We start from the raw sequence: 16,944 nt of genomic DNA on the forward strand, positions 1-16,944 counted from the left end.
CGCCAGGCCCGAGCCTCGCGGTCTCTCCCGGGGAGCGAGGGCAGGCGCAGTCCCTGTGGTGCGACATCTCCCCACGGGGATGGCCCGCGGGCTGCGGCGGCATCCTCCCGCAGAGCCCGGCGGCGTGAGGGTCGCGGCTGGTAGCGGCGGGAGGCCGCGGCCTGCGCCGCGCCGCGGAGGTGCGGCTCGCTCAGGCCGCCCGCCAGCCGCGGGGCGATGGGGCCGGTGGCGGCCGCGGGCTCGGCGCCTCCGTCCGTTGGGGCCTGGGGCTGCCGAGGGCGGCCTTCCGTGGGAGGCGGCCGGGGCAGTGGGCCCGGGAGCCGTCGGGGGAACCGGGCACCCCTTAAGGGAAATGCGGACCGGGCGCCGTCTGTCCCCTGAGGCTGCGTGCAGGATCGGTTCCCCCTCTAGAATGTCCGAAGGAAAACGTTCTCTGGGTGATTGTAGTCCTAACAGCAAAGGCGCGAGCTCGTGTCCTATTTCTGCAGCTCTGTTGGTGCGTGCGAGTGTTAAGATTGCCAGAGCCCCTCACTAGGAGATGCTCCTGTTGAATCCTCTCTAGTATATGCTGGCTAGAAGTGTGTGTACCATGTTTCTGCACACACACCTTTCCCGCATTTCATTTGATTTTGTTTCTGAAACAGACAGTGTTATGATTCTTCCGAAGACAGTATTTTTCAGGCTGGTGTGCAGAGGGTTTTGCTCCTGAATCTGGTGCTCTGTCAGTGGCAGACTGGCACTTTTTGGGTCGGAAGACAGGAAGTTGAGGAATGGTACTTCTATGTGCCTTAAACAAACCGGGATTCTGTTCTAAGAATAAAAATTTTTAAAAACAATATGTGCTACAGTCTTCTAACTGATTTGGGATTGTTGTGTATAATATATCTGATCATTCTGCGGTTTTTAACTTTTTGCTGATTTTAGTGTTTGATTTTTTGCTATTTCTGCTGAACTGCAGTGCAGTTCAGGCTGCCTTGTGCATGTGAGAAGGGCATGAGTAGTTGCTGGGATGTTGAGCTAGCAGCAATGGGAGCCCTTCCTAATGTATTACTTGTGTATCAAAGAAAGAGTTGCTATAGGCTTTCAGTGAATCTATTAGTTTGAACCTGTAAAGCTGCTTAGTTCAGAATGCATGGAGTCTCGAGTATGGGAGTATTCTAATGGTCTACTCACAAAAGTCTGTTGCTAAAACTTTGAGAAAGGTTCACCTCAGGAGATGGAAGGATTTGAGTGCAGATTGCCTATATACTGTTGACCCTTTAGTGTCCAACATGAGATCAGTTGATTGTACAAAATTTAGAATTTGGTTTGGTCTTCTTGCCTCAGGCTTGGCCTTTCTTTGAACTTTGCTGTTTTGATAGCTTCCTCCCATATTGAACTTACTAATTCACTGTTTGGTTTTTTTTCTACTCCAAGAATTGTGATAGGGCTAAGCCTTATAAGCAACATTGAGAGAGTGATATATGAAAGTAGAATTGCTGGCAAATGGCCTTCAGGTAAAACAGACTATTTCTGAACAAATGGTTGCAGATGTAGTGAAAGTAATTCTCAAAAACACAAAGTTGGATAGATTAACTAGGTGACCTGTTCTAGGAAAAATTATGTGATGACTTGACAAAAATAAATTTGAATTTTAGAAGTATGGGAGTTATTCAGACTGCTTTAGATCTGTATTGATGGACAGTTTCTCCCTTGGTATTGTAATATGAAAAAAGGGAATGCATGGTGATGGAACATGATTCCTGGTTCTTGTACACATAGGACTTGTATTTTGTCAGACTTAACTTTCATGCTGGCTCTTGCCCTTCCCCTTGTATGGGCCAGTTATGTAAGCTGGGCCTCTGCCTCTGAAAACTTGGTCTGCCACAGTGGGTCTGTGCTCTCATATCAGAGTCTACTAAAATGGGAATGTATTTCATAGTCAATTTCAGTGTAATGTTATAAATTGCTTCACTCTGTGTGTTTGGTGATAAATTTACAAAGCAACTTAGCATGTTGTATGCTCCTTCAGTCAACCTTTTCTATTTTTTTGCTACCCAGTTGTCATCTGCAGCGCTTCTGTTTGCCCCTTCTTATCACTTACACACATCTTGAACAGTGCATCCAATTAGAAACTGCTATGAATGTTTTGTGGAGTGGGGATAGCTATCTTAATTACCTAATTTGGAGGATTTTGTTGTGTAGGATGCATGACTGGAAAGACACTTGAGAGATGTAAATTCTTGCAAACCTTTAATTAAGGTTTTCAAAATCATGGTCAGTGTTCATCTGCTTCCCTTTTTTCCGTTCCTACCTCTCCTCGTCCCACACTACCAGCAGCTCTCCTTATATGGTTTATAAAAGAAATATATAAACTTGTATTGCTAATCTGTTTGTAAACTATTTAATGTAAATGGTTTGTCAAGTCTGCCAGAGTAGGATGGCATTAAAGTCATTTGCATCCGTAGCAGAGTGGTTGGTTCAAGACAACATAGTCCAAGACTAAGATGGTGTTGCTTTGCTGATGCTTTGTTGTAGACTGTTCCCAGTGGTTCCTGTTATATGGGTGGAGTTCTGAAGTGACATTAAAAAGCCTTGTACCCTTTTGTTTAAACTAAATATTGCCTTGCACTGGGCAGTGTTGCTCTGGCTTGTTTGAATAAAGAGTCTCTTGACCTGAGCACTTGTACATTGTCTGGGGTTGTCTATGACAGCTCGATTGCTGCAAATGTCAGATGTTGAAAAGCAGAAGTAGAGTGAGGTGGTAGGAAATGTAACTTGGACAATTATTCAGTGGGAAGCGTGGCTGGTGCTGGTGGTGCCTGGAAGAGGCTTCTTTCTTCAGCTAGCTAAAAGGATGGCTGGAGAAATACAGCCTTTCGTCACATGGCTTGATGCTTTTCTGAGGAGGAAGCAAGTGACACCCAGTTCACACCATATCGGCTTCTTCAGTTGTTGCAGAAGATAGTCGCTATTATCACTATAGAAAAGGCATCTCAAAATGTCAGACGATGGGCTGGAGAGATTGCTGATGCATCAGCTCCACCAGAGTGCTGTCATTACACATCTCGCAGCAGCATGAAAAGCGGGGATGGTCTGGTGCCAGGCTCTTCATTCGTACCTCCTTTGGAAGGCACTGTTTCTCCTTCCCCACGGCTGGCCTTGTTCCTACTGTCAGCTTTCGGAACCGCTCCCTGCTTCAATTAGGGATTGCCGGATGATTGGTGGCCTGTGATAATGTCTGCTGCATGCTCGGGTATGACCGCAGCTCCCTCTGTTAGAGCAGTAATTGTTCTGACGGGTAAGGGCGTTCTGGGTATGACTCATGAGGACAGCAGGCCTGGCGGGCCAAGCTGCTCGCTGGTCGCCGGCCCGGCGGCCCTTCTTTGCCGAGAGCGGCACCGCGGCCCCGGCAGGGCCGGGCAGCGCCTGCTGCCGCTCGCCCGGCCCCGCGGCGGGAAGGGAGCGCGATGTGCCCGGGGCTGCTGCGGGGTCAGTGCGGCGGGGCCGGCGCTGCCCTGCCCTGCCCTGCCCGCCTTTGTCTGGCCCCGGCGCGGGCCGGCTCCCGCCCAGGTGCGGCCGCGGCGCCCCGAGCCCCGCCCGCGGCGGGGAGGGGCTCGTCCCGGCCCGCCCGCGGTTCCCGCCCGCTGCTGCCGGGAGCCGGCCCGGAGCTGTCGGGGTGAGTGTCCGGCCGGGCCGCGGGCGGTGCGCGGCGGGGCTGGCCCGGCCCGGCCCGGCCCGGCCGTGGGGCGGGGGCGGCGGGCACAGACAATGCCGGGCGGGCGGGCGGCCTGCTCGCTGTGCCCGGCCGCGGCCTGCGGCCAAACCCCGCGGAGTGGGAAACGTCGCCGGGCTGCGGGGACGCCTGTGGGGCTGCGGGCAGAAGTGGGAGGGGGTGTTCTTCTGGAAGGTGCTGGGGATGGCGGGGGCGCCGCTAGTTGCAGCGGGAAGCCGTGCTGGAGGGAGCTTCCCTTAGAGAAGGAGGGAGCTCTCCATCAGCAGTTCAGGCCGTCCTTTTAAAGAAAATCACATGAGCCTTTTCATGCCTGAGCTTTGTAAAACCTCTTGAGGGGTGTGGGGCTTTGCAGCTTACAAGCACAGTCCCGCTGACATCTTTCACTCCCAACTGTCCACCCTTAGAATTATGTCAGTGCATGCCTGTGCACTAGCCCGTGTGTTGCCCTTTTCCCTTTTGCCCTTCTCGGCTCCCTAAGACTGGCTTCACTCCAGGCTTACACATGCAGTTACAAATTGCTTTTGGTCTTAGCTGTAACAGAAGGTCAGTTTATTTTGCATTGTCTCTTACTTTAAGATGAATGGAAAAGGACACCCCTGGTTGCTTTCAGAAGCCATGTATTAGAATGTATTTTTCCAGAGAAATTAAGTATTTATATATTTTACCAGTAGCTTGTCATTTGTGCTGTTAAAATTTCGCTGAGGTGACATAGGACATACAAGTTAAAGCATGCAAGAGAGAATTTAATGCTGTTTGTTATTGAATGCCATTTCATTGCTGCTGAAACAGTAGCTTCCCTTTAGCATGCATTTTTTATTTTTGTTATTCTGAGGTCTATTTTTTCATCAAGAGTTTGTGTATCTTGCAACTTCATCTACCAATTGAAAATGCCAGCTTTGAAAATTCTATACAATTTTTATTGCCTACTGTGTTATGATTGAGTCTTAACATTTTTTCAGAGATACTTTATTTGTGGCTAATGAGAAGGTTTGGCTGGCAAAAAAAAAAAAAAAACCCAAAAAAACGTGTTGGGCTAACCTTCTAAGAAAGTGAAACTTTGTCATTTCAGAGCCAAAGAGCAAATGTGACCCAAAACTGCCATTAAACAAATAAATAATTCTTTCTGCTAGGAAAACTGTGGCTGCACTAACAGAGATCTATCTGCCAAGAAGTATAGTTTTATCTGAAATGTGACATCCGACTATATACACTGCAAATTTGTGCCCTACTGTATAGGACCATTTCAAATGGATTTTTCCTTTTATAAAGTCCTGTCTTGATTTCTATGAACTTATTAGTGAGTAATGCTTTTGAGAACCTTTCAAAATATTAAAATATTTTATTATGTTCTTGTGCAACAGTAATATTCAATAGGTGAAAGTGAGTACGGAGAAGTAGGCAATCAGTATCAATAAAAAGCTGGTTTTGTTTAGCATAAAATGGCTTCCTAGTTTTCCACTGTACATCTTCTGTAGAAAATGGTCTAGAAGCTGACGCTTCACAATAAAATATAGTGATAGGTGATGAATGTATGCTTCAAAAGAAATCACATTTTAGAATGTTAATGATGTAAAGTTTTTTCCTTAGCGGTGCCCCATACTATAAGCTGTGATGTTAATGCAATCAGCTCTCCAAATTGTAGCAGGAAAAGCATTTATTTAGAAGTTGAGTAAGAGCTGTTCAGAGTACTGCATGGTGAATCCAAACTTTGATTTCATACTTTCTCACAATCTTTTAATGTGTTGATACATTTGTTTCCCAAACTTACATATATTCATTTGGGAATTCTTGCTTTTATGTTTGAAATTCTTGTATTTGTGCTGCCTTGTAAATGCGTTCTACTCTTGCTCTACTTTACATGATCTCCCTTCAAAAGATCCTGTTCTTTCCTTGATGGTCTTCATTTTCTCACTGTTCCATAATATAAAGCTGCCCTGCCAAGAACTGTCAGGAAAGATTTGTTATTCATCTCCACTTCTGATTTCTTGGGTGACTTGCTTTTGAAAATGTTGCATTGACCACTTTTATGACAAATGTATCTCACAAAACTTACTCTGGCAGTTCAGTTGCTCCAGATGTCTTGTTTTCTGGATTTTACTAAAATTAATGTTGTTCCTGAAAGGCTTAATTCTGTTTGTTCCAAGTTGTGGCAGCAGAAAAAAAAATTATGTAGGTCAAACACTTCATTGCTGCAAATTCACTAGTAATAACGGAATTTAGCTGTCTCCGTGTAATGAGGCCACTTGCTATTTGGTTTTGAGAAGTAATGACTTGAGGTTTACATGTCTTTGCAAAGAAGCTTTTAAGAAAAACCTTTTTGTCAGATGTGGGATATTCTATGATCACACAGAACCCAGTGACTTAATTGAAAAGAGAAACAATCGTCTTTTATTCTGGTGAATGCAAGATGTAGACAGTACAAAATCTTGGCATTAGGACAGACATGAGCAGTGATGAAGCTAGAAAGACTGGGTGTTGAAGAAGGAGCTTTCCCTCTCTGACCGTGGAATATTTTCTGAGAAATTCTGTTCTAAGGGGATTTTGTAAATTACTGGAGGGAGTATAATTTTGTCACTATTTTTAGATGGCAGATTCAGTGCAGAAGGTAACTTAACCCATTTTGTAATTGAAGTATTGATTGTAGATGTTAATGACTAAAAATAGTGGGGGAGCTCAGTTGAGCAGACTGAAAAAAAAGGTGAAATACTGTTTAATGGTCATTGAATTCCTTTCCCTATGTCTCTTATTATATTTGATTCCCCCCAAGTTAAGTACATTGTATTGTGGGAAGGGAAATTCCAGATGCTGTAGTGTATCACTACTGTACAAGCAAGAGGTTGTACTTTGTGGCAGTGAACTGTTGTATATGTGTAAGGATAAAAATAATTGTAAATCAGTATGATAATGGGCAAGGCTTTTTAATAGAGTTGCTATTGACTTCAGGGTTTGAACTGAATTGAGGTTTGTAGTACTTGATTGAGGGCTACAGTAAGACTTCTTTCCTTGGCAGAACAGATCTCTGGAGAGAAATAAATGTTTCTTTTTATTGTTAAAGTAGGAAGTTCATGCTTTTGTCAGTTTTCAAAACAAAAACTTTGTAGATGTCTAGTACAGGTACCAAAATTTTATCCTGGTGTTTCTGTTGTTGGTATGTGTATTCATGCTTTCTTCCCCCTTTTTTCCTTTTTTTTTTTTTTTTTTTTTTTTTTTTTTTTTTGTTCAGAATAAGTATTATACTTGTATTGGTCCTTTATATGTACTTCAGCAAAAAAAGTATAAAGAGACAATAGCTTGAATTGGTTCCAAGTTTCTGCTTAAGAATCAGGGTTACCTAATTTTCTATAAAGTTCATTCTGCTTGTTCTTTGCATAGGAGTATGTGACTTCAGGAAGAGACCACTGCATCTATTTATGTTGCCTGCATCCACACTGAGGAAGTACGCCATTATTTCTATATTGGTGCATTCAAATGAAGATATTCCTAATGCCAGCTCAGTTTATACTGTCAGAGCTGTCTTTGCTGATGGCACTTGGCTGCAGAACTAATGTGAGGGATAGGGAATTTTACTGCTGGAAACTGTTCGCTGTAGGGCATGCCTGCATCCATTGCTAGGTGGGCTGTTTGGAAAGCTTTTCATGTTAATTCAGTCTCGTGTTTTGCTTTTGGAGAGAGGTCCTTGCCTTCATAGATAAGCTTTACCCCCCACTTTGGTATTTGCTATGAGCATTGTGCTTTTGGGTGCAGGATGGTGCTTTTTGTGTTGTTTCGGTATGTGTGCGTTTGATTTCTGGGTTTTTTTGTGGGTTTGGTGTGGTTTTTTTGGTTGGCTTTTTTAATAGGTAAAATACACTGAGTTTGAATCAGGAGTTTGTTGATTGCTGTTTTATTATCAACTCTCTCAGTAGGCTGAAGGAGGGATAAGAGAACAAATGAGAGGCTGGGGTAGAGAAAATTTTAGCAGGAGTTTAAGCAGATGAGAGCTGATCCATTGCAAAAGACTGATGGGGTTTGGATGCAGTAACTCACTTGCCCTTTTGACCTTGTATGATTGGGATTGGTATGGCCTTTGAGTTCTCATTGTAAATTTTAATTTGGAGTACCTTTTTTTGTCAGTTCCTGACATGGAGGAATACTGTGACTAGAGGATTTGTTTTGTTTTTTAGTAAGTTGAACATTAAACAGATAGTGAAACAGAATTAACAATTCAGTAGAATGGGTTTTAGGTAGCCTCACTTCTGCATACTTTGCTTCTTACAAAATAAGTAGATCCTTTTATTCTCAGCAGTTCACAGTTCTTTGGTCCTCCCCCAAAAAATTGTGCTTATTTAGAAGCACACTTAGTACTGCTGTGCTGATGTCAAGAAAAAATATCCATATTGTTGTTTTTTGATGAAAAGGGGAAGCTATAATAACGCTTGCATACATTTGTTCATGTATGTAGTCAGCTTGTGTTCTAACATTGATTCTTGTTTTACTGCCATTGGACAAATTAATAGTTTACGCAATTATAGTGAGAACAGTATTAACATCCATTTAAAATGTTGTAATTTAAATTTAAAATCCATTTAAATATTGTAAATATTTAAGGCTAACTTACTGTAGTTTGCTGTGGGGCTGTGTGTATCGGTGACAGGGGTTTTGGAGTTCTTCGTGTTTCTTACGGTTTTTCTTTTTTAATTATGAGGAGGTTGGGAAGGAATTAAAAAGATTATTTTTACTGCATGCTGTAGCTAGCCTAATTTTGCTATCAGGTTAGCTTTATATGTTAGTGTTGTGTGGCTGACGGAAGGTTTTGAAGTACTTGCTTATATTAATTTATGTGACTGAAAATGTACCACTAATTCAAGGGATTAATTTTCCACAGACAACCTTTGAGTGAATTAGGTGAAATACTCAGTAGGCCAGAAGCTCAATTTCTCTTCGGAGCATTCTGCTAGTGTGTACTTACATGTCTGTAGTGATCAATTGTTGTGTATGTCTGGGTTATAGAGTTTTTGGCTTGGTCTGTGAATTCAGACTGGTGTGTTGAAATGTGTTACTCCCTCTCTGGTTTGATTTTGTGCTTATAAATAACACTGGGAGCCTTTTCTACTGCTACTGCTATTTTAATTTTGCTGACCTCTCTGCATCAGACTGGATCTCTCATTATTTTCTGAGCAGTCAAATTAGTTGTACAATAAGTCTGAGATGTGCATTGAGCCTAAGATCTCGTCTGTCATACCCTTATAGTCAGTGTTCTTATTTTAATCTAAAGGAAAGGGAGAAGGGGGAAACCACTAAAACTTGAATGACTAAGGATTTAAACCCTGTAGGTAGCAAGAAATTGATCTCTTGTTGACAGTTGCTGACTCTGGCTACATTAAAATTAGGGCAAAAATGGGTTTTGTTCTTCTTGGTAACTCTTCATTTCAGTTGTGCTGTTTGTAAAGTTGTTAAAATTACTGTCCTTACACTTGCATCTGATTATTTTTTGACTCTGATTCATGGCACCTGTTGCTAAAAGCATGTGTCAGTAAGTGCCAGTTTTTAGTGTTGATGGCAGCTCATTTTGGTTTAGTGCCTTAGCTGTAGTACATTCTTCCTCAAGCTTAGGTGAGGTTATATTCCACATACCTTTTCAGCTTACTAAAAGTTTCACCTATTGAGACTTGTGTGAGAAATACTAAAAATTGCACTGCTCTCTAATCTTTAATGGCTTCTGGTAATTTTCTAGAGCTAAAAAAATAGTGGTCTGGTCTTCAAAGTTTGCATTTAAATATAATTACAACCTCAGATTGCATATTAGCAATGAGATTTGCTATAGAACTGTGGAGTTGTTTTGGGGTTTTTTTGTGGTTTTTTGGTGTTGGTTTTTTGGGTTTTTTTTGGGGGGGGGTTTTGTGTGTTTTGTTGTGGTTTTGTTTTGTGGTGGTTTTTTTGTTCGGTTTTATGTTTTTGTTTTTTTAGGTATAAGTATGTATATACCCTATATGTATTTTTGTTTTCTAACTTGTCCTTATCTGCACAGAAATTACTGTAGTTATTGAGAGAGCCTGATTTACAATGGGGGACGACAGTGAGTGGATGAAATTGCCCATTGATCAGAAATGTGAACATAAGGTAGGCAATCATCTATTTGGCTTGCTGTGTATCTCTGCTCATTAAGTTTTTGTAGTGTTTCTGTATCTAAATACTCTGTAATTGGGTGATCTTGACAGCTGCACGGTGTGAGTATTAACATATCTGAAACTGCATCAGCTCTATCCAACCTAGAGGCTGAATAACCTCTATTAAGCATATTTTAGTAGCATTATATGGTGTAAGCTTGTGTGCTGACACATAAGTACACTCATTCACATGGAGAAATTACTCATCTGTAGCTGAAACTATTGCTGGGCTCCCACCTCCTCATTGGTGGTTGCTAGAATTTAAGAAGGGCAGGGGGGAAGACTGGCATCTCTCTATCCTTCGTGGGGGAGAAACAATTATTTTGTCCTGTTGCATGTTAATCATATAGCTATTGAAGAGAAATCTGCAGGTGCCAGCTTTCTGAACATACTTTCAAATATGATTGAAGAGCTTTCTGAGATTGGTGAGTTAAGGTTGTAAAAGCACAACATTTAAATCTCCAATTTCTGGTTCCAGCTATGGAAAGCCCGATTAAACGGTTATGAAGAAGCCCTTAAGCTCTTCCAGAAGATAGATGATGAAAAGAATCCTGAATGGTCCAAGTATCTTGGACTGATAAAGAAATTTGTGACCGACTCCAATGCAGTGGCTCAGCTGAAAGGACTGGAAGCAGCACTTGCTTATGTTGAAAATGCTCATGTAGCTGGGAAGTAAGTAGCCTTTTCTTGGTGCTCTTAGGCTGTAAGGACAGTTTAATGTGCCTCCCTGAGAAAAGCTGCATCTGCATGTAAATAGTGCAGTGGCCACTAGCAATTCTGATCTCTACTGTTAAAAACAGAACTTGCTTTCTAATCTAAAGAACTTGCCAAATGGCTGGCTTTCCTTCTGGATGGCCTTCATGTGCATATTAGCTTATCACAATGTACTTGCAGTGTTCTAAAAAACTATTGAAGGCACTAGTAAAAATTTCTGAAATGGAGAAAAAAGTGAATCACTAATGTGGTGTAAGTGCTGTGAACTGAAATTTCTGTTCTTGTTTGATGGAAACAGTCTTATCTGTACAGGAGGGAGCCTTTTTTTCAGCAGGATATTTCTGTAATTCATCCATGAAATAAAATATACTTATGTTGATGTGACATTGCATTCAGCATAACCAATATTAATCTTCATGCCTGCCAATTTCTTCACTGGACATGCTTTAGTACGTCTGTGTTGTCTAGGCCATGAAGTAGACCATACTTCTGAGGGTGAAATAAAAGCACATAACAGGCCAGGTTAGTGCTTTGGTCCACTGACTTTGTGACCCGATTAAATTAATAAAGGTCTTACTTAAAAACAAATAAAACAAACCCAAAGCTTTGTTTGAAAAATCTAACAACTTTTCACACTCCTTGATATAAAAATGGTGTCAATTATTTAGTTTATGTGAAGCTTGGAAGTATATGTGAAATACTGTGCTGGGGTTATGTACAGATACACTTAATATTTCAACATAATACCAGGACACAGCATTTATTTGTGAAACTCAACTAGAGAGTGTTAATACAGTCTTGAGAATGTCTACTATTCACTAGTATAGTCTAGTATTAAAATCATAATATAACGGTGATCTGTGTTCTTTTATAAAACTAGATGACGAAGCCATCCCTTAACCTTGAAAAAAATAACCTTTTTTATCTTAGGATGTAGTCCCTTTTATATGAAGACTTGTTGGGCCTTTATTTGGATTTGCTGCTGTGTGTGGTTTTTTTCTGTGGATGATGTAGAACACTTAATTCACATAAATGTTCTAAAAGTAATACTCTCTCATCTTTCAGGACAACAGGAGAAGTAGCATCAGGAGTTGTAAATAAAGTGTTCAATCAGCCAAAGGCCAGAGCAAAAGAGCTGGGTGAAGATATATGTCTAATGTATATAGAAATTGAGAAAGGAGAGGCAATACAAGAAGAATTATTAAAGGGTCTGGACAACAAAAACCCCAAAATCATAGTAGCATGTATAGAGACACTGAGGAAAGCACTAAGGTAAGCTTTTAGTTCATGGTATTTTTTGTGGCTTTCTTTTTTGCTTTTTCCTCACCCCAGCAATATGTGGAGTCTAATTTTGTTGCTGTCTTTAGCAGGCCCTTGTTATTGTTGAGTAGAATGCATCTTTCCTGAATTGGTGTTTTTTACAGCAACAGTTGTCAGCATCATGGGACTTGTTAGATGTGAGGGCTGTCTATGTTGTACTAGCTTCATCTGATTCTCTTTCATTCATGGTAGCTGTTTACCAAACTTCCATTTTCCCAGCCTCTGAGAGAAGGGCAAGATTAGTGTGTCTTGTTCCAGACTGTGAAGCTTCTCTTCTGAATATCTCTAATAAAGTCATTGATGTGAAAGCTAAAACACAGTTTAGTTTTTTGTTTTGGTTTTTTTTTAACCACTGTTTTCTTCACTGATGTGAGCATGTTTAATTGAGTACACAGTGTGTGTTTTTAGAAGAAAGGAAAAAAAAAGCCAAGCTCATTGCACAATAAGCTTCTCTTGTCCATATAAGAATTCCTTTATTGAAAAGGAGAGCTGCTAGTAGTACTCCCTAAAAATCAAATCTTCAGTATTAGATTATTTTTTGGTTCCACATCAAGTTTGTTTGCTGCCATTGAGTGAAAAATACTGGGGCTTTCTGAAATTGTTATACTTGGTGCATATATAATATACTGATCATTAGGGTTTTTTTAAAGGAAACAAAATTTTGAAATTAATGGACAGAACACTTCTTTCTGAGTAAAGTAGCTCATATGAAAACTGTATAATGTATGTGGAGAGTGCCTTATGTTACATATCTTTTAGAGAACTTGCCAAGGTGTACGGAGAGATGATCCTTGTTAAACTGATTGTTTCAGGCTTCAGTAATATCAAAATAAAGCTTTGGGCTTAACACATTACCTATGCTTCTGCTAAGCAAAACTACTGTCCTATATTTAAGAATATGTTTTAGTTATTTTAAATTGCTTATCTAGTTACATGTCCTTTTAACAGTGCAGTGTAAATAGAAACCTGCATAACCTTCCTCAGTATCTTTCAAGTAACTACTTCTGTAAAACATGCCACATATGTTTTTTTTCTTACATGCAGTATTTTGTTATCTTTGTGATGTTAGGATCAATTGCTCGCATGCAGCCCTGTTGGCTTAAACTCCATCTTCTGCTTCTGAGCTGTGTTGCTACTTAAATTTTTCTTATGCTTTGGTAGGCTTTCTGCATTGATAATAAAATTTGTCTGTGTTGTACCTAGGTGGGTAGCTTGAATGCATAACTAGTTTAATTTCTGGTATTTTTTATCTTGTGCTAAGGTTCTATTCTTTCTTGTTATATATGTTAGATTATATGAATTAGAAACAAATAAGTTTGCATAGGTATTTCTCCAAATACGCTCTCTTTTTAAGTCATGATAGGAGAATTGAATTACTGGGCAACTCATTTGTTCACATTTAAATCGTGTTACTTCCAAGACCTGTTTTGAAGGTTTTTATACTTAGTATTTTTTTTAATTGATGTGGAAGTAAAATGATGTGCACTAGAATTTCTAGAAAGCAAGACATGTAGATTTCAGTTCTTGAGTAGCCTTTTTTGCTAGCTTTTTTATATGGGACTTGCATTAGAGGGAAACATAAGAAAAAGTGTGATTGGTAGAAAGGTTAATTCAGAATTAAGAAATGTTTATTAATCAAAAAAAAAATTACTGCTTTTGAGGTGATTTATATATGATGCCTTAGTAACTACAGCAGTTAATTTTACTATGAGTTTCAAAAGAAAGTTCTGTTCTCATTCATCAGTGATGGAAATAGGCAGTTTTGTGTATTAAGTGCAATAGCATGTAGAATCTTCTGTCAAGGAAGGGTGGTTGGCTGGGGAAACTTGTTTTATGTGTTCCTTCAGTGGCACATATTTTAGCACATATGTTTTCTGTGAAGATGACCCAAGCTTATTATAATTATCTGGTCCAACAAGTGGAAAAGTGACTAATGCTTTTACTGCAGTTTGTTTCCAAGGATAGACAAAGGAGATTCTATTGTGATTTAAAAAAAAAAACAAACAAACAAACAAACAAAAAAAAAAAAAAACAAAAAAAAAACTAGGTCATATAAATTATATAAATTTTGGTCTAAGGACAACTTCTTTCTTTCTTCTCTTTTGTCTTTTTTCCCTGCTGGCAAGGGAGATGATTTAAACACTGGATTGGATGAAGTGCTTTGAAGTAATTTGAAAGGCCTGATTTTGTAATTCCAGGCTGGGTGTGGAGGTTAAATTGATAGGGCTTATATTCTTTAAATTTTACAATAGCATTTCAAAATAATATCTAGTGTAATGGTTGAGTAAATGACAAAATTGCTAAATATGCACTGGAAGACTTTCATAGACTGTTGTTTATAAAATGAGTTATTTGTGGATCGCTCCCTGTTCATGGGCACTGATGCTGTGTGTTTCACTGTCAGTGAATTTGGTTCAAAGATAATCTCACTGAAGCCAATCATCAAAGTATTGCCAAAACTTTTTGAATCTCGAGAAAAGGCTGTTCGAGACGAAGCCAAGCTCCTTGCTGTGGAAATCTACCGTTGGATAAGGGATGCTTTGAGACCTCCATTGCAGAACATAAATTCTGTTCAGGTAGGCAGGAAGTGTTTCTATATCTAGACATTTGATGCTCTGATTCTGTGATGTCGGACATTCTTAAAGCCAAAATTGGAATGTATTTTTTTAGCTCCATTTAACTTACCCAAAACATTGGTCACTCCTAGTTGTTTGGAAGGAAATCATGACAATGTTTGGTTGCTCTGAACATACGTGAAGTGGGAGGAAGCTTCATATTGGAACTGAGGATGGCAATTGAGCAACAGAACGTAACAGAATGGTTGCCCTTATAAAAGACCCTTGCACTGAAAGTCTTCAAATCAATAATTTTCATTCTTAGTTTTGTTTTTTCCTGAAGTTTTTTCCTCTGTGCATCCCTTCATACTTAATCTGATGATGTTTGGGATATGACTGTTTCCCTTCAGGAGGTGGCATTGCATTATGATAGATTGAATATATCATAATTTTAAAACTTTATAAAATGTGCATCCTTTCCTCCTACCCACTTGAGTTAATTATGTTCAGGTGGAAAGCAGTAGCTTGCTTTAAAAGGGCATGGTTAAAAAAAACCAAACTGTTTCATCAAATGTAGCTCAGCATGTTTGTCTCATTTTAGTTTTAGTGTGTAATAATAGCATGGCTGTAAAGGAGAGCTTCCTTCATGCTCAGCCATTTTTATTTCAAAGTGTCTACAGAGAGGTCACACCATTCTGACTGTTCTACTGCTTGTTCTTATGTAAATGCTTTGCAATAATATTCTCTTCTGTGGATATACTTAGTCAAAGATCAAAGACTTCTGAACAGTGAATGTGAAGTCACTCCTTTACTGGCAAAAAAAAATATAGTAGTGAAAGGTAGTGCTGTCTTGACTTTGAAATGGGAAAACTGTAATGGCTTGCTTGTCTTGGAGTATGTCCATAATGTCTATGATACGATGATTCTTTTCCCTTTTGGCAGCTAAAAGAGCTGGAAGAAGAATGGATCAAAGTATCATCAGCTGCTCCTAAGCAGACCAGGTTCCTGCGTTCCCAACAGGAGCTGAAAGCAAAATTTGAGCAGCAGCAGGCACTTGGAGGAGATGCAGATGGAGGTAAACTATTTCATCTCTGAACTCTGTTGGTGAGTGTATTGTACATAGTTGGTGAAGGAATGCATTAAATTGTAAGTGAGCTTTTACTAAGCTGGTGCTAAATGTGGAGTGCCCTATGCAAGAAGAAAATGTGTCTGTGGCAGAAACTTTATATGAAAGAGTATCTGTCTTTTGAAATAGCAAATTCACAGCTGCTGATAGCACTTTCTAAGCAATGAGCCATAGGTGAAGCTCTAGTCAAAATTTTCTGTCACTCTACTGATACATTTCTTTCTTCTGGTTGCAGGAGATGATGATGAGGAAGAGGTGGTACCACAAGTAGATGCATATGAGTTGCTTGAAGCTGTAGAAATTCTCTCCAAGCTTCCCAAAGACTTCTATGAGAAAATAGTAAGCATAAACTTAAATACTACCTGTTGATTCTTTGTATAGCTGATGGGTCTTAAGACTTACGGGCAGTTCTGCAATGTGTGCTTTAGTGCTGCATGAATAATAACAAACTAGTGTTAATAACATACAGACGATCATAAATAAGTTTTAAAGTTGGATTTAGCAGCAAGAAAGCTGTAATTTTAAGGGGCTAGGTTATGTCATGGGAAAGGATTGTGTTTCATATTTCATTGCAGTTACTGGTATTGAACTGTAGGGAGACCTTGGTTTTCTCAGGATGGAATAAAGGGTTTTAATCTAAGGTTTGTGGCAAGTATGCTTCTCTAGAACTGTTCCTATTTATAGGTTAATGTAAATTATTTGTTCTGCAGGAAGCAAAAAAGTGGCAAGAAAGGAAAGAGGCTCTAGAGGCTGTTGAACTACTAGTGAAAAATCCCAAGCTGGAATCAGGAGACTATGCAGACTTGGTGAAAGCTCTCAAAAAGGTAGTAAATAAAACTCAGAATGCACATATAATTTTTTAAATTAAATTTATTTGTATGATAGTTTAAAAGTTACAGTTTATGTAATACACATGAGTAGACAATTACTAGCTGGAACAGTTGTGGAAATAACCCAGTCTGTGGTCCATTGATTATTGTAAAAAATAATTCAATTTCTCTGAAACTGATTTTCTCTTCAGGTTGTTGGAAAGGATACAAATGTTATGTTAGTTGCTTTGGCTGCCAAATGCCTTGCTGGACTAGCTACAGGCCTCCGAAAGAAATTTGGACAGTATGCAGGGCATGTAAGTAAGAGTATGTACTTTTTTCCTGATTTTATTCATGCTGGACACCTTTTCTTCGCTTTCCCTTTTCCCTGTCAAGCCATAGTATTTATCAAAGGTATTCCTTGTACGGTTATGAATGCTTACCAACCCCTTAAAAGAGTAAGCATTGAAATACTTGCCTAGATCTTTGTAGCTTAAGTTTGAAAGGACCTTAATTCATATTCAGCAACATGAAACTTCCTGTTGCAATATAAGTCTTC

General features: G+C 39.8%; 1 protein-coding gene across 10 annotated transcripts in view; it reads left to right on the forward strand.

Annotated features, from left to right (window-relative positions):
- Positions 1-16,944, forward strand: part of CKAP5 (cytoskeleton associated protein 5) — a 53,023-nt gene that overhangs the window by 223 nt on the left and 35,856 nt on the right. For 7 of the 10 annotated variants that reach the window (XM_085581785.1, XM_085581789.1, XM_077784175.2 and 4 more), the window contains exons 2-9: positions 9,723-9,814; positions 10,340-10,533; positions 11,641-11,847; positions 14,300-14,471; positions 15,393-15,525; positions 15,812-15,915; positions 16,287-16,400; positions 16,598-16,702. In XM_085581785.1, the coding sequence (XP_085437911.1) occupies positions 9,758-9,814; positions 10,340-10,533; positions 11,641-11,847; positions 14,300-14,471; positions 15,393-15,525; positions 15,812-15,915; positions 16,287-16,400; positions 16,598-16,702 (1,086 nt within the window). In that variant the 5' untranslated portion in view covers positions 9,723-9,757. Of the gene's footprint in view, positions 1-308; positions 3,236-3,550; positions 3,659-7,087; positions 7,152-9,722; positions 9,815-10,339; positions 10,534-11,640; positions 11,848-14,299; positions 14,472-15,392; positions 15,526-15,811; positions 15,916-16,286; positions 16,401-16,597; positions 16,703-16,944 lie in introns of those variants that run through there. The other 3 variants (XM_085581787.1, XM_085581788.1, XM_085581786.1) reach the window with 3 other exon arrangements.

This window comes from Lonchura striata, chromosome 5, assembly GCF_050655825.1.
Source record: "Lonchura striata isolate lonStrDom1 chromosome 5, ASM5065582v1, whole genome shotgun sequence".
Taxonomy (NCBI): Eukaryota; Metazoa; Chordata; class Aves; order Passeriformes; family Estrildidae; genus Lonchura; species Lonchura striata.